General features: G+C 29.1%; 2 protein-coding genes across 2 annotated transcripts; both read left to right on the forward strand.

Annotated features, from left to right (window-relative positions):
- Window positions 1–11,537: 11,537 nt before the first annotated feature.
- On the forward strand, window positions 11,538–13,626 carry LOC107611936 (senescence-specific cysteine protease SAG39-like). Its single transcript, XM_016313799.3, has 2 exons — window positions 11,538–12,068; window positions 12,833–13,626. Exons 1-2 carry the CDS (start codon window positions 11,612–11,614, stop codon window positions 13,423–13,425), a joined length of 1,050 nt encoding a protein of 349 aa, XP_016169285.1. The 5' UTR covers window positions 11,538–11,611; the 3' UTR covers window positions 13,426–13,626.
- A 7,206-nt stretch (window positions 13,627–20,832) lies between these two features.
- Window positions 20,833–24,234, forward strand: LOC107610538 (phosphoenolpyruvate carboxylase 2). Its single transcript, XM_088497128.1, has 8 exons — window positions 20,833–21,140; window positions 21,780–22,174; window positions 22,290–22,374; window positions 22,564–22,786; window positions 22,979–23,082; window positions 23,187–23,274; window positions 23,444–23,598; window positions 23,820–24,234. Exons 2-7 carry the CDS (start codon window positions 21,855–21,857, stop codon window positions 23,536–23,538), a joined length of 915 nt encoding a protein of 304 aa, XP_088353254.1. The 5' UTR covers window positions 20,833–21,140; window positions 21,780–21,854; the 3' UTR covers window positions 23,539–23,598; window positions 23,820–24,234.
- Window positions 24,235–24,833: the final 599 nt, after the last annotated feature.

Here is a 24,833-nt window from a genome sequence, read left to right on the forward strand (position 1 = left end):
ACACTTTACACTGGTCAATTGGAAGAAAAATAGATAACACAGAAGTTTGGGTTCGTGGGGATTCAGGTGGTGGTCATTCTAATTGGTTTGGTGTGTTGCACAACATAATTGAATAACAGTATTTCTGTCGCACTACGTACAAGGTGTGTGTGTGTTAAATGTGCATGAATGATATGATCCAAGTTCGCGACAAGAAATACGAAAGCACAAGGACTACTATATCACTGAAATTAATGTAACCAGGAAATATAGGCACTACGATCTTTTTATTCTGCCGCAAAACGCACAACAGGTATACTATTTGCTTTATCCGAGTTCATGCAAGTTTAGTTAGGTGGTTATGGTTAAGACTAAGCCAAGATGCTGCATTGAGTCTGATGATGGGACACAGGGTTAGGAACCTTATCAGCTGTTATGGATGATAACATCATTGAAATGATGGCACCACACTACCACAAGAGGACGATGGTCTCCAAGAAGAAGACAAGATTGATGACGACGAAGAGGAAGACGAGTTCGATGATCATGAAACTACCTCAGAAGATGAAAATGGTGAACTAGAGTAAGAAGATGATGAATTTGATCAGGTTTAATGTACATATAGTACTATCTTATGTGTTTCTTTATCAAATTTTAAGAATAATGGAATATGATTAGCATTGTTTTATGTGTTTCTTTACCAAACTTTGAGGAGAATGTAATATGATTAGCATTGTTTTAGATATTCTAATTACCATCATTATACTGTATTTTTAATTTTATATTTGATATTTCACATCAGATTTAAAGCAATGTTTCAATTATTAATTATCGGGGTACATTATAGATGGACAAAAAAATATTATTTCAAAAAATAAAAAAGCTACCGTCGAAATTACCATCGGAATATACCGACAGTAACAGCGAAGTTAAATTTCCAAAAAAAGAAAAAAAAATATTTCCGTCGGAATTACCTTCGGATAAGTCCACTGCTAAGATGGCGGTTTTTCGTGCCAACTTTTCTGTTAGAAAATTTTGACGGTATGTTGCATACGATTTCATTTTCTGGATACACGTATTCTATCACAGAATCCGACGGTAACTACTTTACCGGCAAGGTTTATACTATCCGATTCTATTCGACGGTCCCTCGGATTTTAATTATGTTTCTGACAGTACTTAGCGTTTTACTTGTACTGTTACTTATTGGTTATCGATAAAATCTAAAAACTATTTTTTTAAATTATTATGGATGTCAAGTTCATTGGTAATAATATAGATATAATCATCGACGAATCTATTTTATTGATAATTACTGGCGTCGATATTAATAACAAGGGTTAAGTACGATTTTGGTCTCTAAAATTTAGACGAAAAATTTTATTCGTCCCCAACTTTTTTTGCATAAAATCCATCCCTAAGGTTCATCTTGGTTTTAAAAGAGGCCTACTACACATACAAGCCTTTTTGGCTTACAAGTCTTACAAGTTGGCATAAGCCCAACAAAACACACGCGCATTACACTCCCACATTCAAGAATAAATACACGCACGTTATTCAACCACTTCATGTTTCCAAAGCTCGCTACTCACCATGCATTATGAACGACTCTTCTTCTTCTTTCTCCATGAAAACGAGTTTCTTGCCAAATTTGTTCGATCTCCTTCGTGCGTTCTTTCTTCGCCTTTTCATTCGTTGTTTTACCTGCGTTTATCACTGGTATTCTTGCTTCGTTTTTTTTTTATTTTCATGGTTTCTGAAATGAAGCTTTGAAATCGTTTTGAATATAATGGAACTTCAGAAATACACCCAAAAGATTACAGAAATACACACAAAGGTTTACAAAAATACACCCAAACGGTTACAGAAACTCACCCAAAAGATTACAAAAATACACCCAAAGGATTTAAGAAATACACCCAAAGGATTTAAGAAATACACCTAAAATTCGTTGAAGTACACCTTATGCATAATTCAGAACTCTTCCTCTTTCTCCTCCTCATCTTCTGTTGCTTCTTCATCTTCATTTTCTTATTTTATATTCTCATAATTCTTTTTGGGAGGAAAAAATCAAACAAAGAAGAAAAAAAATACCTAATGTTGCAAAATCAAAAGAAGAATGAGGAGAAACACAACGATGAAGATGAAACACTTCAAAAATGATTTCAGAGATTGATGTCAAAAAATAATGAAAATCGAGAATAACGAAGAAAGAGAACATAGAGAAAAGCACGTAAATGAAGAAGGAGAAAGAGAAGGTAAGAAATTCGAAAAAGGAAACAAATTCCTTTCAAAAATTAAAAATCTGTTAGAGGCGCGTTTGAGCGTAATATCAATTAGAGGACTTGTAAGACTTGTATAGGAGAATCACTTGTATGTAGAGATTAATCCGTTTTAAAATTATCCTTCGGATTCAAATACCCTTTTTTACCAACCTTTCTGCAACAACCCTCTTCTCCCTCGTCGGCATTGTCGCCACCTTCTAATTCTATTCTTCGTGCCCACGATGTCCTTGCTTTGATTCACACTCAATACTACGCACCACATTCCTTCTCTCCCTGTCCAATAATATCCCATCTCCAATTAGATTCAAACACAAAACCCTAGAGTGTCAAATTCTGATTTTCCAAGAGGGAAAAGAGGAAGAGGAACAACATGTCGTGGGCAATGAGATTCTCGGACTTCTTCTCAGCCGCAATATAATGCTGGAGATAATTCTCTCCCATTCCCTACAATCGTTCCACCCAGCAGAGGCAATCTGATTTTTGTTGCAACTCGACGGTTACCTCTGCCAGCCAGACCTACAGAACCGCTTCTCTTTCCGCAAGGCCTCTTCATTCCGCAATGACGAGCAATGTCGTCCCAACAACCGCACCCTAACCACCGTCTGCGACCCTTCCCTCATCCATATCGCCTTAACCCTCGACCTTGTGTACCTCTGTGGCTCTATCGCCGCCGTCCACTCCATCAAACTCCCTCTCCATCTCCATTGCTCTCTTGCTCAACGACAAGCACATCGAAAGAAGCAGTAAGGAGGTCGCAGTATTGAATAGTGTCTTTCTCTCCTCCTCCTTTTCTTTTTCTTTTTCCATTTTTTCTCTCTCTTTCGGGTGACAACTTCTCTCTCTTTCTTTTTTTTTTATTATTTTATAATTTTTTATTAGAGGTCATTAGGTCCAAAATTTTAAGATTCGGGTAAAAATAATAATTTTAAAATTAAGTTGAACACTAAAGACGAATTTAAATGTAAAATAAAGTTGATAACGAATAAAATTTTCAGCCAAAATTATAGGAACCAAAATCGTAAAATAGGTCGAAATTTTTCAACACCAACACAACCGACGAATATTTATCAAGGTTGTGGCTGTCTGTAAAATTAAGTTTTCGATGCCTTCTCTAGCAGTAATAATTACAATTTTTCAGTAGTAAATTCACGTACGAATCAAATTATATTTTAAACTATGACACCCTAACTAATAAATTCTAGGTGTTAAACGCTAGCAATATTCTAGAATTTGATCAAGTCTAGTAAAGTATTAATAATACCAATATTTTTTATATATTCACAATATAAAATTAATTTTTAGATTATTTTTTAATAATTTAGTCTTTTTTCTAAAAATATATTTTAAAAATATAATAATAAAAAAATTAATTTAAAAAAGAATATTTTTTAATAAAAATATTTTTTTAATAATCTTAAACATATATATCAAGAACACACACACATATATATATATATATATTAACAAGATTTTTTTTTAAATAATAAATTAAAATAAACAATTTTTACTAAAATAACAATACAATTGAATGTCCATATCTGTAAATTAAATTCATTCTAGAATTTCAAGATTCCGATCTCAATCAAATAATGCAGCGAATTGCGTTTCAAACAGAAAAGTTGCGCGCTGACTGGTCAACGACAACGAGACCAAATAGTCCCCTCAAAGTTAATTATTAAAAGAAAAATATTAAAAAATTATTAAAATTTATTATTTTTAATTATTATTTTTAATATCAATCTAATTTATTTAATTTAATAATTTAATAATATATTTTAACTTTTATTTTTAAATATTAATAATTAATTAATAATTAATTAATAATTATAAATAAAATAATATTATATATCTAAATTTTTTTGTTAATTAAATTTAATTAAATTAATCAAACATAATAAAATTAATTATAATTATTTTTATTTTAAATTTTATTATTTAATTTGAATAAATTAAATTTATAAAAAAATTTAAATATATAATATAATTTTTAAAATAATAAATTTTAATGATCTTCTAACTTTTCTTATATTAAAAACAACAAATTACCTGTCCAATTTTTACATGATTTATCAAAAATTATATTATCATGCGTAGTAAGGCTTCTACCAGCGACTTATTGTATGTCTTTATTGTTGGTATCCATCTTTAATTGCGTGAAAATTGAGAACTAATAATAGCATATATATATATATATCCCCATGCATTCTTGCTCTCTTTCTCCCCACTTTTTAACCGTGATTAATTTTATTGGAAAAAAGGGTACTTGTTTCGTCTAATAATGATGATGATGATAGTGATGATGTGTAGGTTATGCGTAATAGCTTATAAGAAGTAGCTAATAAAAAGAGGGTATGGTTACAAATTTAATTTTAATATATTAAGAGTGTAAAATTATTTTATATTTATATTTAATTATATAATATTATATTAATAAAAATAATTATTTTTATATTAACTGTGTAACTAATTATTTCATGTCTTATATTAATTTTGCATGTGAGTAGTGTTTTTTTAATATAAAAAGAAATGCAATTAACGGTTGGGATTTAATATATGATAAACTTATAAAATTGTTAGTTTAATTAAGTAAGACAAATAGTAAATTTTTCAACCACAAATAATATAAGGATATGGATATCGATACTATTTTGATTAGAGCATATTAATTTGAATATTTATTTTCTTTTAAAAGTTGAAACACTATCACTTAAGTAGTCGCCATCCACGTGCACAACAATCATATAATGAGTAGTTCTAGAATATTATATAGCATTAATCAATATATAATATTGGAAAATTTATTGGATGCTCTGAGAATAAATAAATGTATTTTTTTGTGTTTAAATAAATAAATGTATTTGTTCTCTGTATGTTTATTTATTATGTTGTTACTATGAGGTTAGTTTATATTTTATTAATGTTTTTAAAATTTAAATTAAAAATAATAATGAACTCATAATACTGATATAAAAAATAATTAATTTAACAAAATATTAGCTTACAATCAGAACATCTGGACTGCGTTTGTTTCTGAGAACAGAATAGGATAAGACATTAAGAATAGAACAGGATAAAACATTGATGGATTAGAGACATAAAATTTTATGTTTTTGTATTTTGTTTGGTGATAAACTAGAACAAATTATAAAAATCCAATTTATTTTCATTTTTTTCATTCAAAATATTTGAGATGAAAAATATAATAATAAAAAATATCATTATAAAAAATCAACAAGAATAATGAAAAAAAAAAAGTTGTGTCTCTTGTTAGTGTCTTTGTATCCTTTCTGTTAGGATAGACACAAAATACACTAATTTAGTATCTCTGGACACATTGTCTCTGTTTATGTCTCTTCTATCAAACACGATTTTGTGTCTTTGTGTCCCTGTTTCAGTGTCATGTCTCTGTAAACAAACGCAATTCTAAAAAACTATTTCTCATCATAATATTTTGCCTTCAATTTAACATCCTTTTCCAAGTCAAATTGCTTTTGATTTATATGCCATATTCATGATCCCCTTTCTTGTATTATTTCATTTATTTGTAGCTTTTCTATTTCGAGAGGGACTTCATGGTCCCGTTTTGTTTCATATAGAATATCTTGGTATGTAGTCAAAGTTATTAATCAAGTTGTTTAATTGTTGTCTTCCGCATAGAATGAGTACGCCTGTTACCAATAATGTGCCAACCATATACTAAAATGAATGGTAAAAGTTGTATAAATAGAGTTATGTATATAAAAAGAAAAAAAGAATAATAATCCGTATTGCATAACTAAACGGAGAAAACAAATACGGAGTAATATTGTAATAAACCATGGTTTTAAATTACAAGCCACTTGTTGAATCATGTAATTGTGATACATCTTATCTATGAGTATTTAATCTGACTCTATTCGATCGAGTAGAATTATCAATTTGATCTACAATAAATAGAGTAGGATACAAATAGAATTTTTGTGCGGATCGGTACGGTGCAGATTAAGTTTCAATCAAATTCAATTTTACCCTTATATATCTTTTCATATTATATACTTATATAAAAATATGAGGCCTGCTACACATACAAGTATTTTTGACTTACAAATTATACAAGTTGGCCCAAGTTTAAGAAAAAAATACGGGCACCACTCCTTTAAATTGAGAGTCCAACGCACGCGCTTTACAACAGTTCATTATGCCGCACTCTTCCTCTTCTTCCTCAATCAAACCCAAATCGTCAAGATTCAAGCGACATTCAAAATAAACTACGATTCTGCGAAGAGTAGAAGAAATCAAGAAGAAAAGATACAAATCTCTATAAAAAATCACCAGAAAAAACGAAGAAACATTATTCAAGGTACTGTTTTACTGTTCTTCTAGGTTTTTTTTTTTAGATTGTCTCTTCTATGTATGTGCCTCATCCTTAACCAGCAAAACGTTAAAAGATTTCAAGAAGAAATATACTATCTCTCCCTGATATTGGGTGTATTTCTTAAATCCTTTGGGTGTATTTCTATAATCCTTTGGGTGTATTTCTGTAATCGTTTGGGTGTATTTCTGAAGTTCCATTATCTTCAAAATAATTTCAAAACTTGATATCAGAAACCGTGAAAATTGAAAAAAAAAAACAGAAGGAGATCAAAGGCAAAGAGAGAATCAGAGAACGCATGAAGGAGATCGAACAAATTTGGCAAAAAATTCGAAAAAGAAAACGAAATCTTTTGAAAAATAGAAGTTATATATTCACGCATTAATTGATTTTGATTGATTTAAAAGTTTGTTAAAAAGGCCCGTAATATAAGCAGTGCGTTTATGGGGTTTCGTTCTCTTCAGACTTGTAAAGCTTGTAGGCGCAAAACACTTGTATGTAGAGATTAATCCTAAAAATATATTTTAAGTGGATATTGAACTAAAGATCTCTCATTAAATGCAAAAGATTCTTAGCCACTAAAAGAAGATCATTAATTGATAATTTAATAACTTTTTTTACATAAAAATGTTATATTTTAAATTATCATCAAATTATATAATAACATTATATTTTTTTTGTAACCCACGGGTATGATCGAATACCCGCAGTTAAGAACAAATAGGGTTAGGATTAAGATATTCTTAACCCACGAATAAAATAAGATTGAATTTATATAAAAATCTCAATTCACTAATAAAATTAGGATTAGCTTTAAACCCTACTCTACCCATTTTTACCCCTAATGCTATATAGGATACATATTCACTTTAAATTTTTAGAATGTCACAACATCATTGCAGTAAATAGGTTGTACCAACTACCAAGGCTTTATGAACTTACTAAGGTTTGTTAAGTAATAAATAGATTTATAATTTTAAGTTGTACAAACAAACTTGTCCCTCTCCCTCCAAATTAAACAATCTCAGTGACAGCAGGTGACAATACTTGATAATAATTGAAATTGCATCAACTACTGCAACTATTTCTGTATATGGTTTATGAAACTACAATTTAACATCCAATAATAAAAATTAAAAGTGAATGGTTAAAATGGTCTTGTAAAGTTTTACTCTATATACCAACTAGTCCCCCAAATTTTGTAATATTAATCATATTCATTTTTACCTTATTTTTTGTATATGCTGCGTTATTTTCGTTCATTTAATTTGTAAATTTATCGTTTCTAAGTTGTAGCCGTTTTAAATCTCTGGTAAAAATATTTGTGGCATGAAATTTTTAAAACATCACGGTCACTTTAAAAGAAATTGAATATTTTCTTTTTACATTATATTATTTTTTATTTCCCCAATCCCCATTTCTTTCAATTTATATTTTATTCAAGTGTAGGGTTTTTTTTTAAAGGAATACACTTTGGGAAAATAATTAAAATCATTAAAATTTTATGAGGATTCCTAGTTTATGTTAAAATTACATTATAAATTTGTGAGAGGTTTAAAAATTTACAATATATTTAAAATATTACTGCAGTTTTTATTAAGAATTTAAAATTTCTACAAATTTAAAATTCCTTTAGAAGTGACAATACTATTTTCGAAATCACGAGTATTCCACCTATCCCTACTCAGTCAAGGCGAATTTTGACGGTCGGAAATAAGGACAGAATTTTGGACATAATAGAATAGAGTCAAATTTAGAGAATACTCGCCCTGATATATATATTTAATATTATATTATTTTTAAGCTTTAGTTTAATATATGTTATGTATATAATTATGATTATATAAAATTTAAAATTTAATTTTATTGATTTTAATAATTAATAGAAACGGATAAAAGTGAGATAAATATCCACAGAAGCGAATTAAAGTATAAATTTTTACTATTTATAAATAACAATGGGACAAATTTTATATAAACTATTATAAGATGGAATAGAATTGAGTAGGACAAAAATTTATCTCTATATATCTATCCTGTTGTCAATCCCACCCCTTCCTTATGTGAGTAAAAAATAAGAATATAGACAAAAAAAATTAACTAGCAACAAATATGATTAGCGTTAGAAAATTTTAAAGATTAATTTGATCGAGTGAAAACTTAAAAAGCCAATTTAACTAACAAACAAAATTTGAAGGACCATTTTAACACTTTACTTTTCAATAAAAGGAAAAAGGACCCACAACATGCAATGGATTTCCCTCCTAAAAAAATTGATAGTAGTTTTCTTATTAGTAGGATAATTCAAATATGTTTTAATGCTTTTTTAAGTACCTAAAAAGATATTTATAATTAAAATATGCATTCTGAATATGATAAAAATATATATATATATATATATATATATATATATATATATATATATATATATATATATATATATATATATCGCAACAAGAATATGATAAGATTGTTTATTCTAAAAATTTACTTGATAAATAGAGATACATATAAATAATGATATATCTAAAAAAAATATATGCATTTTAAAAAGAGATTAAATCTAGTATTCAATTTATGTTTAATTTGTTAGAGATATAATTATTTGCATGTCTCATCTTATTAATTTAAACTTTTAAAAAAAAGAGTATCATGATATAATATGAGAACTTATATGATTAAGATGTCTAATATTCGATCATTGTTATTTTCAAAAAAAATAATAATATAAGATAAATAAAAAAATTATATAAAAAATTTATACAAATCCAAAAAAAAAACTCTTGTATAAGAGAATATGTTAGAGATATAATTATTTTTATGATTTTTTTATTCATTTAAACTTTAAAAAAAATTAATTTTCATGATAATATATGAGATTTATAAAAGACAATTTTTTTTCATTTTATCATTAAGGATCTACCATGTCAAATTGTCTGCTAATGTGATCGAATAGCACATACTGTTTATATATGAGAATTAATCTCTATACATACATTATTAACAATTGACCAAATCAGTTCATTCATATAAAATATAGGTTAAACATATAAAATATATGTTAAATTAAATTAAATAATATATATTTATATATAAATATATTATTACGTATTTAATAACTAATTTTTTACATGCACGTAGATTTTTATCTCAGAATAAGATAACATAGTTTAATTTTTGTATTGATCATCTTTTTCTTTTGAGTTATTTGAAATGAAGTAATAAAACTATTAATAATAAGGGTGTTGATTTAATTAGTGGTAGATGCTCACTACACTATAGTAGTCTAAGAAAGAATCAATATTCCACTCTTGAAAAGAGACTTTTGAGGAGTAAACTTGTCTATTTTCAAAAGAAGATAGTTTCTTTTGTATTTCCTTCACATTTTACAAATGTTCTTATACATACTATTTGTGTCATATAGATACATAGTACAAAAGTTATTTTGACACTAAATATCTTTAGTAAAAGATTATTTATGATATAAATTAAAGCAAGTATACATGGACGACTACTCTCTATGTATGGGGAATTATCTTCCCATTTCATAGACACCTATTAGCATTAAGTCCCAAAATATATGAGATTAACTTTACATTAAATCATTAATTTAATGAACTTAATTTTTACATGCTGTTCAGTATAAATTTTCATAGAATAATTACTTATATATTATTACATTAATAAAAATACTTAATTTTTAAATTTATTATTTAAAATATAATCTAAATACATAAATCTAATTAGATAATCATGTATATAAAATTATTTATACTGTATTAAAATTAAACTCTATAATAATATACACTTTTCTCTCTTTGTATTTGATATTTAGATTTTATTATTAGAAATGTCATTAATTTGGATAAAAGAAAAATTAATCGCTTTCAGTATCAAATTTTCTATTTACAGAATTCAAATTTGAGATCAATCACGGCCATGTTTTAGTGTTTTATAACTAAACCAACTATCCATGCATTATTGGTACTTGTTAAATATATTTTTGTAAATATTGTTATATATATATATATATATATATATATATATTTTGGTTTCTCACAGTATTTTTCAGTCTGACAGGTGTCGGCTAATAAATTGTTACATACATAAGACAGGATTTGAACTTCTGAGTCCTAACACTTATTTAAACAGACTAATGAACTAACTATTAGACCAAGCTAACTTAATTATAAATATTGTTATATGAATGTTAGTTCAAGTTTGATGCTAAACAAAGTTCTTAATTTTTTTAATTTCAATTCGAATTTTTTTCAGTTAAAGTTCTTAAATGTAAGTTAAAGAAAGATAAACTAAAAGAAAAAAAAAATTTGTAGTGGCTAAAGATGATACACAAATAGACTTTTTTTAATTTTTTATCAAAAATATTATGTGTACATTAAAATTAGTCACTAAAATCAATTATAGATATATTTGTGTATAAATATATGTATTATTTAATTTATTTTTTTTATGTCTATTTATATTTTAATATATATTTTATAGTAATTGATTTTGGTGACTGATTTTGGCCTGGTGCACACATAATATAGTTGTTTTTATATATACATATACATGCCCGACGAAAAATGCAGTATTTATTATTTGTGATCTTTTTTTGTTTTTTATTTTTAATTATAATATTTTCATAATTTATTTTCGTTCTTACTTCAAATTTAAAACTTTTATTTTGTTCAACTTTTTCTTCGATTGAAATTTATATTAAGACCATGATTATCTTCAAGAATTTGAGTCCAAATGTGAGATTGGGAATGAGACGCACGCACGACTTGGATAAGGACGGGTCCTCTTTGAATACATAAAAACTAAATAAATAAATTAAAAATTTTAATCGAAAATCATAACATCACACACTTAGTTTGCAACTATAAATAGCACCCTCTATATATGTTTGTTACATTCAAGTTTTCCTTCTCAGTTTATCATAACAAAAACCCTCATCACCTATATATCCCTACACTATTCCAAGCATCAATCCATGGCTTCCTTTAGCCAAAGCCTTTATGTTTTAGCTTTGTTCGTCATCCTTGCTTTATGGAACTCTCGGGTAACAATGTCTCGCAAGCTTGTTGAGCTGGAGGCATGGTCACCCGAGAGACACGAGCAATGGATGGTAGAACATGGGAAGTATTACAAAGATGTTGCTGAAAAAGAAAAACGTTACCAAATATTCAAAGAAAACGTTGAGTTCATTGAGTCATTCAATGCTAATAATAAGAACTTAACTTTCAAACTTGGTGTTAATCAATTTGCTGACCAAACCTTTGAAGAATTTAAGGCTTCATCACTTAATGGTAAAAAGGGGTCACTTGGTTTATTGGGCATGGAAGAAATTGAAACACCTTTTAAGTATGAAAATGTCACAGACATTCCTGAAACTATGGACTGGAGGAAAAGAGGTGCTGTTACTCCAATCAAGGACCAGAAAGATTGTGGTATGTAATTACCATATATAATTGTATTTTTCATGTTTATTTCTATTATTATTTCAGGTTAAGGAATTTCCGTGCGTGTAGTATATCATGATGAACTGAGTTTCATATTTTCATCTAAATATTAGATGTTTTTGCATGTAACATTTTTGAGACGATAATTTTGTATTACTAATATAAAATAATTGTATATATAATAATAATAATAATAATAATAATAATAATAATAATAATAATAATAAAAATAAAAATAAAATTTAATTTGATATTTGGATATTCTTTAAACACATTTAATATGCATTTTTTATGTATTGTAAAAACATATAGCTATTTATTTTCAATTTGAATGTTTTAAAAATAATGTTGAAAACTAAAAATGATGAAAAATTGTTTATTTTTTGGTACATAGATGAAATATAATTTTAAAACATACACATTTTTTTGTTATATGTATATCATATTAATGTATTAGTAGGCACTAATATACCTATTAATCTAATTATTTTTATAAATTAAGTATGTACAGTAATAACAAATGTACGAGCTAGATTAGTTAAGACACTAATATGTAAAAATTTAATTACGAAATTATTTAATAATTAAAAAAATTTAACTAAAAATAAGTAAATAACTATAACTTGAATAATTAATAAATATTAAATAAAAAAAAATTCTGATTTTTCTTTTTGACTCTCTAACATTATGGAATTAATTATTTGCTAACGTAACGTTGATATTTGTTCTTCCTTTTTTAACCAACACTATAGGTAGCTGTTGGGCTTTTGCAGCCGTGGCTACAGTAGAAGGTATCCACCAAATTAGCACAGGAAAATTAGAATCCCTCTCAGAGCAAGAACTAGTAGATTGTGTTAGAGGAAAATCTGGTGGATGTAGTGGCGGTTTCGTGGAAGATGCGTTCAAATTCATAGCTAAAAAAGGAGGGATTGCAAGTGAAGCAAAATACCCTTACAAACATGTTGATAGGACTTGCAATTCTAAGAAGAAGGAACCTGTAGCCTCTATCAAGGGCTACGAAAATGTTCCTAAAAACAATGAAAAGGCGCTCCTCAAAGCCGTCGCGAACCAACCGGTCGGAGTTGACATTGAAGCCGGCCAAAAGGCTTTCCAGTTCTACTCCGGCGGGGTTTTCGCCGGAAAATGTGGAACTAAGACCGACCATGCTGTTGCCGTAGTTGGTTACGGTTCAACCGAAGATGGTACTAAGTATTGGATAGTAAAAAATTCATGGGGCAAAAATTGGGGCGAAAATGGTTACATGAGGATGAAGAGAGACATAAAATCTAACAAGGGTTTATGTGGTCTTGCGATTAATCCTCTTTATCCAGTCGCTTTTGCTTAATTAATTAAGTACTCTAGTTCATGCATGCATGATGTGATAATAATAATTATAAATAAAAATAAAGGGTTAATTGTTATTATTATATGCATATGCATGCTCTTAATTTAAGCTTCTCGTGTGTTTTTGTAAGTACTGGTGCTATGTATGAAAAATAATCTTATTCTCAATCATATAAAGAAATGGTCCTTGGTATATATGCCATATATTCAATGCTTTTGTTTCCTCTTAGATTCTAGCATTATTATTGTAATATATATATGCCATAGTCTTTGATAATGACATTTTTTTATAAAGATGAATGCTATATCAGTATATCCTAAGTATTCTTAGCTAAAAGGAATAAAAGGACAATAAAGAGCTTAATCATATGAAGGAACAATCAACAATGTACAAACAGATTCATGTTCAGTAGCCAAGCGAAGCTTATTCCATTCCCGTTATTTTTTTAAGAATTTGTTTTTTTTTTTTCCTTCTACATTTGTTATATCTAACAATAAAAATAATTGATAAAAAATGAAAAAATTATTTTTCATACCTGTTCCGGCCTAGCCCAGCTGGCCCAATGCTCGAGTCCGAGCGGCCGGTCGATCCGATGGGTTGACAAAACCCGAACCGATGAACGATCCAAATATCCCTCCACGAGGCACCTGACAGCTGGAGAAGGAAACTTCCTGAAAGGTGGGACTACCCATGAGAGATCCACTCCAATACAGATTATACAAAGGGAGAGCCCTACCCCTCCTAGAGGTATGACACCTATCCCTTATTTTTTCTGCCACCTTTTACAGATTCTGACTTGAGCGTCGGAGTCTCTTTTGCAGATGGCTTTCCCCCACGTCGCACCGACCAGTTTGGAAGATCCTCGAGCCCTTCTCCTCTCCCCACCACGTCAGTTCGTGAGATCCCATCACCCGAGAACGATTCGGATCTAGATCCCCTGTCAATTCAGAGTATTCAGCACCCCCAACCTGTTCAGGAACCGAACAACCGAACAATACCATAAAAAATATACAAAAGACTGTAAAGAGTATATAATTAATAACGCTTTTTGAGAGTAGTTTTTGTTGGTGTCGTTGGACCAACTTAAATAAAACTTGAATAAAAAATATTTGGATGTGTAGCATAGCCCAAAAAATAATTCATTATCATGTCATATATGACTTTAATTTAATAAAATTGTGACGGAAGTTAAAGTTAGTTTATAAACCAACTAACACATGATATAATTTGTAGGTTGATTTCAGAACCTAAATTTTAAATTCCTCCAATTTTTTCGCTGACTTCACCAATAGAGCCTCCATCTTCATGCGGGTGCTGAATTCAACACTCTCACTTTGTGTTGATGGGGATCACAAAACCTCCATCTTCACACGTGTAAGGAAATAGTGAGAATGTTGAAGATTTTTATAATTTATACTTTATATATGTATTATTTTTTTATAATTTTACTTTTAAAAATTTTTACTCTTAAACGTTAAAGAATTTTGACACGTTAGAGACAAAAGGTACAATTTATACTTTATTGTATATGTATTATTTTTTTCTTTTTCGTAAGTTTATGTACAAGTCATTTTATAAAAATTTCATGATGAGTAAAATTATAAAAAAAATAAATTTATTTAAAATAAAAGTAATGTGATTAAATTTAATTTACTTAGATGTGGTTAAAAATAATTGAATAACGATATACCGTAAAAAATTGATATTATTGAAAGATAAAATTAAAATTTATTTTTATGTATCGTTTTTGTCCCCGACATTTTTGTCTTATTTAAGTTCCTAACGTTTCAAAATCGTCTCAACTTTATCCCACCGCCAATTCTGTTAATAGATCCCAAACGGTAGGACAACATTGAGCCAATTTTAAAACGTTAGGGATTTAAAGCCGTTGCAGACGGAGATCAATTAGCAACAGGGAATCAACATGGAACCACAGAAGACAAGCGGCGGCGTCGGCCGAAGGCAAGACCCATACGCCAGAGAGTGAACCTCTTGAAATCGAGGTGGAGGAAGCGTCGCCGATCACTGGAGCACTTGAATCCAGTATAGAGGAAAGATTACATGTGACCAAGGAGGAGCAGAGATGACTGCAGAACCAGAGCGATGGAGAACAGACCGCGTTAAAACTTTTTCTACCAATCCCAATCTTGCTTCAAGGGTGCACGAACTGCAGTGACGAAGGAGATGGTATTAGGCGTTGGGTGGAGTGGGGTTTTCAGGTCTCTGTTTGTGTTGGACTGGGTGACTGGCCTTGACAAAAAAAAAAAAAAAATTAACATTTTAATTTTTATTAAATAACATTAATACTAAAAAAATTTTGGTCTTTTTAAAATTTATCTTAAACATAATATTTTAATTTTTTAATATTAAATTCAAATTTTTAAATTTAAATATATTTAAACAACATTAATATTAAAAATATATTTTTATCTTTTTAATTAAACTTTAAATGGATATTTTGAAAGTTTAAACTAAATCTTCAACAGGAATAATTTTATCTTTTTTACATTCAAACATAATTTATTTTATTTTTTAAAAATCAAACAACTTTAATCTAGTCAATGAGTTATAGTTCAAATGGCATAGTCTTTCCATACTCATATAAGAAGTTGTAGGTTTAAATCTCCCTATCTTTGAAAAAAAAAAAAACAACTCTAATTCCCAAAAAAATATTTTATCTTTTTGCAATTAATTAAAACATATTATACTTTTTTTTTTTCAAATTCACTATAAAGAAGTATTTTGTCTTTTTAACTTTCTAAAGTTTTTAATTTTTTTTTGTTAAGAAGTTTTTAATTTTTGTTTCTATTATAATTTTGTAAAGATCCAATAGCAATTTAAAAATAAAATAAGCCTAAAACAGGCCCAAATAAAAATAAAAAAATAACATTAGCCCAAACATTATTTAAACTATTACCCAAAAAAAATATTATTTAAACTACAAAATCGTAACTTATTCTTAACTTTTTAAGAGGAGTTTTAAAACTACAAACACATTAATTATAATCTCTAAAATATATTTTTAATAAAATAATAATTATAATTATTATTGAGTTTTTTTTTTATGACTTACTATTAGAAATTTAACATATTCTTCTATTGGTATATAAGTTATTAAAATTATTGAATTCGTTTATAAATTTTAATTAATTAATAATTTTTTTTATTTATTTTAATTAGTTATTTGATATTATAATTTATCTCATAAAACTTGTCTTATATATTACTTTTTTTTTCATCTATAGCATCATAATTTTAAAAATTAACTATATTATAACATACCATTTAATTAGGATATATATATAAATATATATTAAGAATAAAATTAATATTTTTTAAAGCGTTATTTTAAATTAATTTGTCAAAAATACTTCAAAAGAAAAAAGAGATATTAAAAACAAATTTAGATGCATTGAGGTACTGTATACATTTTTTTTTTTAGATTTTATTGGAGATGTTTATTTTAGGTTATTAGTTGAATGTAATTTTAGATTTTTATAATTAAAACTAAATTTAAAAATAATTTTAAGTAAGTAATCACAAATCAAAGAGTAGAATAGTGTTACATTATCGCCAGATTCATAATTAGAGTTGTTGCTTCTAATGTTTAATCCATAAAGTTAGGGTATAATCGGATGGGCTTAGGTTGAGTTTGGAAAAAATTAAGAACTGAACTCATTAAATTTGATCATTTTAAAATATATCTTTTATTCTTATTTTTCTTCGTTGTAATTTTTTTTTTTTAGAAATCTAATTCTAATTGGTATTCAAATCAATGCCAACTGATATGATCGTTTTGGATTTAATCACAAAAATATATTTATCCTATCTATTTTAAAACGATCAAATTTAATCAATTCAGTTCTCAATTTCTTTCAAACTCAACCCAAACCAATCCTATTACACCCTAATTTCATGGATTAAATATTAGAAGCAACAACTCTAGTTACGAATATGATAATAATGTAACATTATTCTGCTCCTTGAATTGTGATTACTTACTTAAAATTATTTTTAAATTTAGTTTTAACTATAAAAATCTAAAATTACATTTAACAAATAATCTAAAATAAACATCTTCAATAAAATCTTAAAAAAAATTTATACAGTATCTCAACGAATCTAAATTTGTTTTTAATATCTCCTTTTTCTTTTGAAATATCTTTTGACAAATTAATTTAAAATAACACTTAAAAAAATATTAATTCTATTCCTAATATATATTTATATATATCCTAATTAAATGGTACATTATAATATAGTTAATTTTTAAAATTATGATGCTATAGATGAAAAAAAAAAGTAGTATATAAGACAAATTTTAGAGACTTTTTTTAAAAATAAATAATTTTACCAATTTATATTTATATTGTAAACGAGATATATGAAAATAAAAAAAAATACACGTATCTTGTTTACACTGTAAACGAGATACGTGCAACATTATCTTATAAACGAGATACGTGTAAAATGATCTCGTTTTTATTTATAAATAATTAAATATAATTTTTGAAAATAATAAAAAATATTAATAATTTAAATTAGACCAAACTCAAAAAAATGGAATGTTTCAAATAATAGAGAAGATGAACAATTTTAAATAATAGAGAAAATAAACCGTCTATTTTAAATAATAGAAAAGATGGACACGTTAACACGTCTAAGCGCACCATTAAACTGCCCACTATTAACACGATTATTTTTTTTTTAACTACTCACTCGTAAAACTATTATTTTTTCCACTCACTCACTTCCATCACTGATGGTTTTTTATTAGGATTTGCACTAAATCAATTCAAATAATATTTTAAATTTTTAACTGAGATATAATTTTTAACTGACAAAATTTTTAAATTTTTCAAGTACTCTCTTGAGTATTAATTTTTAAATTTAAATTATATATATTTCAAATTTCGTTTATCACATGAGAATATATAAAAATTTGAAATATAATTTAAATATACTTGATTTATTTGATGACACATTTAATGAATGTCACAATTGTATTGGCATAAAATATAGAATTTTTTCTACTTAGTTTGTTACAACGTTTAGTCCAATTTAAATTATTAATATTTTTTATTATTTTCAAAAGTTATATTTAATTATTTATAAATACATATATCTCGTTTACATTATAAACGAGATAATTTTTTATGTGTAAACAAGATATATAAAAATTAAAAAAATACACATCTCTCGTTTACACTGTAAACGAGATAAATAAATGTGGTGTAAATTGATAAATACGCTACAAATTATTTATTTTGGTAACTAAAATAATTAAATTATTTATTTAAAAAAATTTCAAATTTTATGAGATAAATTATAATATCAAATAAATAATTAAAATAAATAAAAATAAAATTTATTAATTAATTAAAATTTATAAACAAATTTAATAATTTTAATAACTTATATACGATAGAATATATTAAATTTTCAATAGTAAGTCATCAAAATAAAAAACTCAGGAATAATCATAATTGCCATTTTATTAAAAATATATTTTACAAGCCTGCTATACATACAAGCCTTTTTGAGTTACAAGTTCTACAAGTTTGCCCGAACCCAACAAAAACGACGCGCACCACACTCCCCACACTCGAACGTAAAAACCACGCACCTTACTCAAACGTTTCGTTTTTCCAAAACGCACTCATAATGAAAAACTCTTCCTCTTCTTCCTCAATCAATACCCAAACTCTCGAGATTCAAGCCAAGTTCGAAACAAAACAAAGTTCTGAAGAAACCGTCCAACTCTTGGCAAAAAGTAGAAGAAATCAAGAAGGAATCATTTAAATCTCCATCAAAAAATACCAAAAAGAACGAACAAACATCATACAAGGTACTGTTTTACTGTTCTTCTAGGTTTTTCACATTTCTGTTTCTGATTTCGAAATCGAAGCACTATATCGTCAGTATTTCTCTCTCTGTTTCACTGTTCTTGGTTTAGATATCATATTACTGTTCTGATGAAACTGTTCTTCGTTTACCCTATTTTACGTACTTCTAGTGAATGTTTTAACGTATATTTTGACCTGTTTTGGTACATATTTTGTGCATGTTTACATGTTTTTTAAATAGATTTATGCATGTTTACATGAAAGACTCTTCCACTTCTAAATAATTTTTGGGTGTATTGCGGATTTTTTGGTGTATATGGCGGATTTTTGGGTGTATATGTCGGACTTGGAATGCGACTGTTGCTTCTAGTGGTATTTTAAACTTAAATATCTTTCTGAACTCATATAATGTCATGTAATCCAAAAAAATGTAGAGGCGTATGGGACTGATATATATATTAGGATTATTGAAGTCTAACTGGTACTGTTCTAATTGTACTTGACCTTATAGTGTCATTTTATACATATTTTGTTGAGTTAGATATGATTTTGAATTCATTTAATTTCGTTTAATTGAAAAAATAAAATATTTATAGGACTGAATTTGGGTGCATGTGGCTGATATTTGGGTGTGTCTAACTGATATTTGGGTGTATATCTCTGATATTTGGGTTTATTTTTTTATCTAATGACAGTATCTCTTTTTCATTGCAGTAAAATTGTAAAAATGGCAATCAAGAACCAAAGTGAAAAAAATACAATGTAAGTACAAATATATGTCTTAGAACAAATCAATTTTTCCGAATACAAATATATGTTATTTAAATGACTCTAATTTTACTTTTTTTACAGCAAACCAAAGACTTGAATTGTGCCACCAGATTATTAAGTGAAAATTTTAAAAATATGAGCGAGGCAAAGAAAGCGGTTGTTCGGAAATTAGGTTTTGGTGGACTGATGCACATCCCGCCATTGAGGGTGCATCACAAACTATTAAAGGAGTTGGCTAACTCCTTTAAATTAGGGAAAAACACACTCGAAACAAGTTACGGTTCCTTTAAAGTTATCCCCTGATACTAGATCCCTAAAACCCTAAACCCCTAAACCCTAAAACTCTAAACTCTAAACCCTCACTACAAGATAACCAGGATTTTGCTACGCTTTTAAAGCGTGACGAAAAGTGGAAAAAAGCGTTGCGATAGCTTTTCGCTATGCTTTTTGAGCAACCGGCACGCTTTTGAAAGGATCACATCTGCTAGCGTGCCGGTTGCTCTATCGCCACGTTTTTGGTGACCTATGACCACGTTTTTTTGTCGCCACGCTTTTATCTATTGCCACACTTTTAAGAGTGGCCATATGCAAGAAGATATGACTACGCTTTTAAAGCGTGCCAATAACTAGATACAGCTATGCTTTTGAAGCGTGACAACAACGAAAGATATGGCTACGCTTTTAAAGGGTGCCAATAGTTAGAGATATGGCTACGCTTTTAAAAGTGGCAATAGTGAGATATGGCGACGGTACAGCAGGAGCTGCTGCCTAGTAAAGGGACTGAATTGGAAAGGTTTTTTGTTCTTTGATCCATTCCCTTGCGCTTGAACTAAGGGGATTGATGTCACTAGGCTTAATGGAATAGGTTCCAAAGGCTATCTAGAGTCGAGTAAGTCCTAAAGGATATCGCATAGCAAGCCTCCCTTTCCACGCTTTAAAAGCGTGGCGATAGCGAGATATGACCACGCTTTTAAACCCTAAAGCGTGGTACCAAGGAAGGTTTCTGATGATGACAAGCTTGTTGAGTATGATGCTTTGTTGCTTGATCGATTCCTTGACATTCTTCGGGATTTGCATGGTGAAGATATCAGGCAAACGGTAATTCACCTCAATTTTCTATCAAGGACTTTACTTTTGGTTTAATTTTAGCTGATTTCTTAAAACCCCATTTCGAATTTCATGGAAAGATTAATCCTTGTTGGTGTTTGGACGTTTCCCTTTTGATTTGTATGGTAGTGTGTCCCTGGATTTGAGAAATTTTCACTTTTCCAATCTTTAGTTGACTATACAGTTTTCAAATTACTCTGTAGATTTTTGCTCTGTGTCACTATCATGGTAGTACTTCAATGTTTCAGCTGCATTTACTCGTAATTTTTCTTCAATTGTAGCAATTGGAATGCAACAGAAACGTTAATCTAGAACCAGGGGCCTTTACTCTTTTTTATTTTGTTTTAGAGTCATAAGTAAATGCAAACTCTTAAGTAAATAAATTCAGTTCCACTTTGATATGATGCACAAAATCTGCTCCTTTTTTTCTTTCCTGGTAATATTTTGATCTATTGACTCTAGAAAAGAGGGGAGAAGTTTAATATGCACAAGTACTCTCAAACATGTTACATACTAAGGATTGTCACTGACTCAAAAAGGGGAACCAAATATTCCGCTTTGTTTTGTAATTTTTTCTTTTTGTTATTTTCCTGTTGTGGCTTATAGTTTCAACAATTTGATGCTTAATAGGTTCAAGATTGTTATGAGCTTTCAGCTGAGTATGAAGGGAAGCATAAGACTGAGAAGTTGGAGGAACTTGGGAATATGCTAACTGGTCTTGATGCTGGGGATTCTATTGTCATTGCCAAATCATTTTCCCACATGCTTAATTTGGCTAACTTGGCAGAAGAAGTCCAAATTGCCTACCGAAGAAGGATTAAGCTATTAAAGAAGGGCGATTTTGCTGATGAGAACTCTGCCATCACTGAATCTGACATTGAAGAAACCTTCAAGAGGCTTGTGACTGAACTGAAGAAGTTCCCACAGGAAGTGTTTGATGCTTTGAAGAACCAAACTGTAGATTTGGTCCTAACTGCTCATCCCACTCAGTCCATTCGTCGATCTCTGCTGCAAAAGCATGGAAGGTTTGTCACTGGACTCAGGAATAATTATAGTCCATTAACTGCGAATTTATCGTTTCAATTCACCAGAATCTGGAAATCATTGATCTCATTGGTAATCATTGTCCTCTTTTTTCAGGATAAGGAACTGTCTGACACAGTTGTATGCGAAAGACATAACACCGGATGATAAGCAGGAACTTGATGAGGCTCTCCAAAGAGAGGTGCATTCTTGATTCTGTGTACTGTTGTGCATTTGGGTTTCTTTTCTTATTTATTGTCAGCTGTGTATGATTTCTATTACCATTTCCCTTTGATATGTCAGTAAATTTTATGGTTTCAAATTTGTGGTTACATATATGTGGCTATGTTTATGGTAAAGCAATGGCTCTAAAGATGTTTCTCTCATGCAGATTCAAGCTGCATTTCGCACAGATGAAATTCGAAGTAGTCCTCCAACACCACAAGATGAGATGAGGGCAGGAATGAGCTACTTTCATGAGACAATATGGAAAGGTGTACCAAAGTTTTTGCGCCGTGTTGATACAGCTCTGAAGAACACCGGAATAAATGAGCGTGTCCCATACAATGCCCCTCTTATTCAATTCTCTTCTTGGATGGGAGGAGATCGTGATGGTACCTTACTTTTTTTCCCAAAAATTAGCACACAAACTTATTTCTCGTTAAATCTCAAACTTAATAATCTTTAAAATATTCATGTGGCATGGATTTAAAATATCTTCACCTCGTCCATGATGCTTCGCTATTTCTTTGTTTGTTTTTCTTGAGTTTTGATTCTCAGCTTCATATGTATAATGTCCATTACAGGTAACCCTAGGGTATCCCCTGAAGTTACAAGGGATGTGTGTTTGCTGGCTAGAATGATGGCTGCTAATTTATACTTCTCTCAGATAGAAGATCTCATGTTTGAGGTATCAAATATGCTGCTATTATAACAATGTATTTGGTATGTAATAATTTTGTGAAAGCATTAAAAGCATGATTCTTAAATTATTGATTCTATCTGCATTTTTAGCTGTCTATGTGGCACTGCAATGATGAGCTTCGTGTTCGTGCTGATGAACTCCATGTGTCCTCAAGGAGAGATGCAAAACATTACATTGGTATGTTCTACTTTTCTCTGAACTGCATAATGAACTATTGAAATCTTCATTGGAATCTACAAAACTGAACTGTTCACACCTATTGATTCATTTATAGTTGAATACTTGGCAAGTAAAATTCAGTTGCTCTTGAATGTCATTCATTGTAATAATTTCTTCATTCCTTCAGAATTTTGGAAGCAGATTCCTCCAAATGAGCCATATCGTGTTATTCTTGGTGATGTGAGGGACAAACTATACAATACACGCAAACGTGCTCGCTAGTTATTAGCCAATGGAACCTCTGACATCCCCGAAGAGACAACCTTCACAAATGTTGAGCAGGTATTGTCCTCAGAACAGCCCTATAAACTGCAATCACCTTATGGTCTGTAGTCACATACTGAGTTCCTTCTTTACCGTGGTACTTTCTAATTTTTGTGGACACTTATAATTACCTATATCATACATATTCTTTAGGTTTATCCACGGTGGTTTTGGAGCAGTAAATATTTATGTTGCTCCTTAAAATTGATTTCTTACGTTTTTTATTTCATTCTTTGCAGGAGCTTTGCTTACACAGTCCCTTTACAGGGCCACTTCTCTTCCTGTTGATGCAGTAGATGTCTAGAATCTCCAAACCACTCAAGTTTCCATAATTTTCTCATCATTAAATGGGGCACCATTGTAAGTAAAATTAAAGAAAACCCAGATGTAACTTAGTGTACGTAGTTCTAGGCACCCTTTTCTCTATGAAAATCACTTCGAACTTGACATGTTATGAAAAAGAGTCAGATGTAAATCATACACAGATTAACACAATCACATTAATATAAGCAAAATCTTCCCCTTGTGTTGCAACTCCATCTCCTAGTTAGAGGTACCTACTTATGAGATGCTATTGTTGTGAAATGCTTTCTTGTATGCTTGGTTCATAAAATGCTCTATTTGATATAATACAAGTTCTTATACATTCATAATTTTCTTCTTTCTTGTTAGTTTTTAATTTTCCCTAGTGTGAGTTGTATGCATACCTTATCCAGAATGTAGGGGAAAAATATCTTAGATTTTTATATATGCATGCACAAAGGTAGCTTGACCAACACCTACCTACTATTCTCCATTTTGATGGATAACGCCAAAGATCAGATGACCCCTCTGACAAATATTGTGGGGCAGTTTCAAAGGACAAAGCAACAAATTTGCGTGATGCTTGTTCACCCTTCTACAAAATATGAACACACAAACATAACAACGGCCATGTAGTTTTGCTGCTGCATATAACTAGTGGCCAACTTGGTAGGGTATATATACATACACATATTAATATAATAGGAAGGTCTAAGGTATAAATAGGTTAGGTCCCTATCCATTAAATGGCCACTTTATAAATGAGCCATCTAACTATTTTTTATATCAAAATTAGACATAAATATGAATACAATAAAGAAAAATACAGCAAAATGTAACACTGGTGATGAAGGAGGTTCAAACTCTCAATTTAGATCTTAAAGAAAAAGACATCTGAATGAGACAAGTCAAGATTATTTATAGAAGTAACTATGTATAACACATCAGCA

This window comes from Arachis ipaensis, chromosome B8 (assembly GCF_059453495.1).
Source record: "Arachis ipaensis isolate K30076 ecotype BB chromosome B8, ASM5945349v1, whole genome shotgun sequence".
Lineage (NCBI taxonomy): Eukaryota > Viridiplantae > Streptophyta > Magnoliopsida > Fabales > Fabaceae > Arachis > Arachis ipaensis.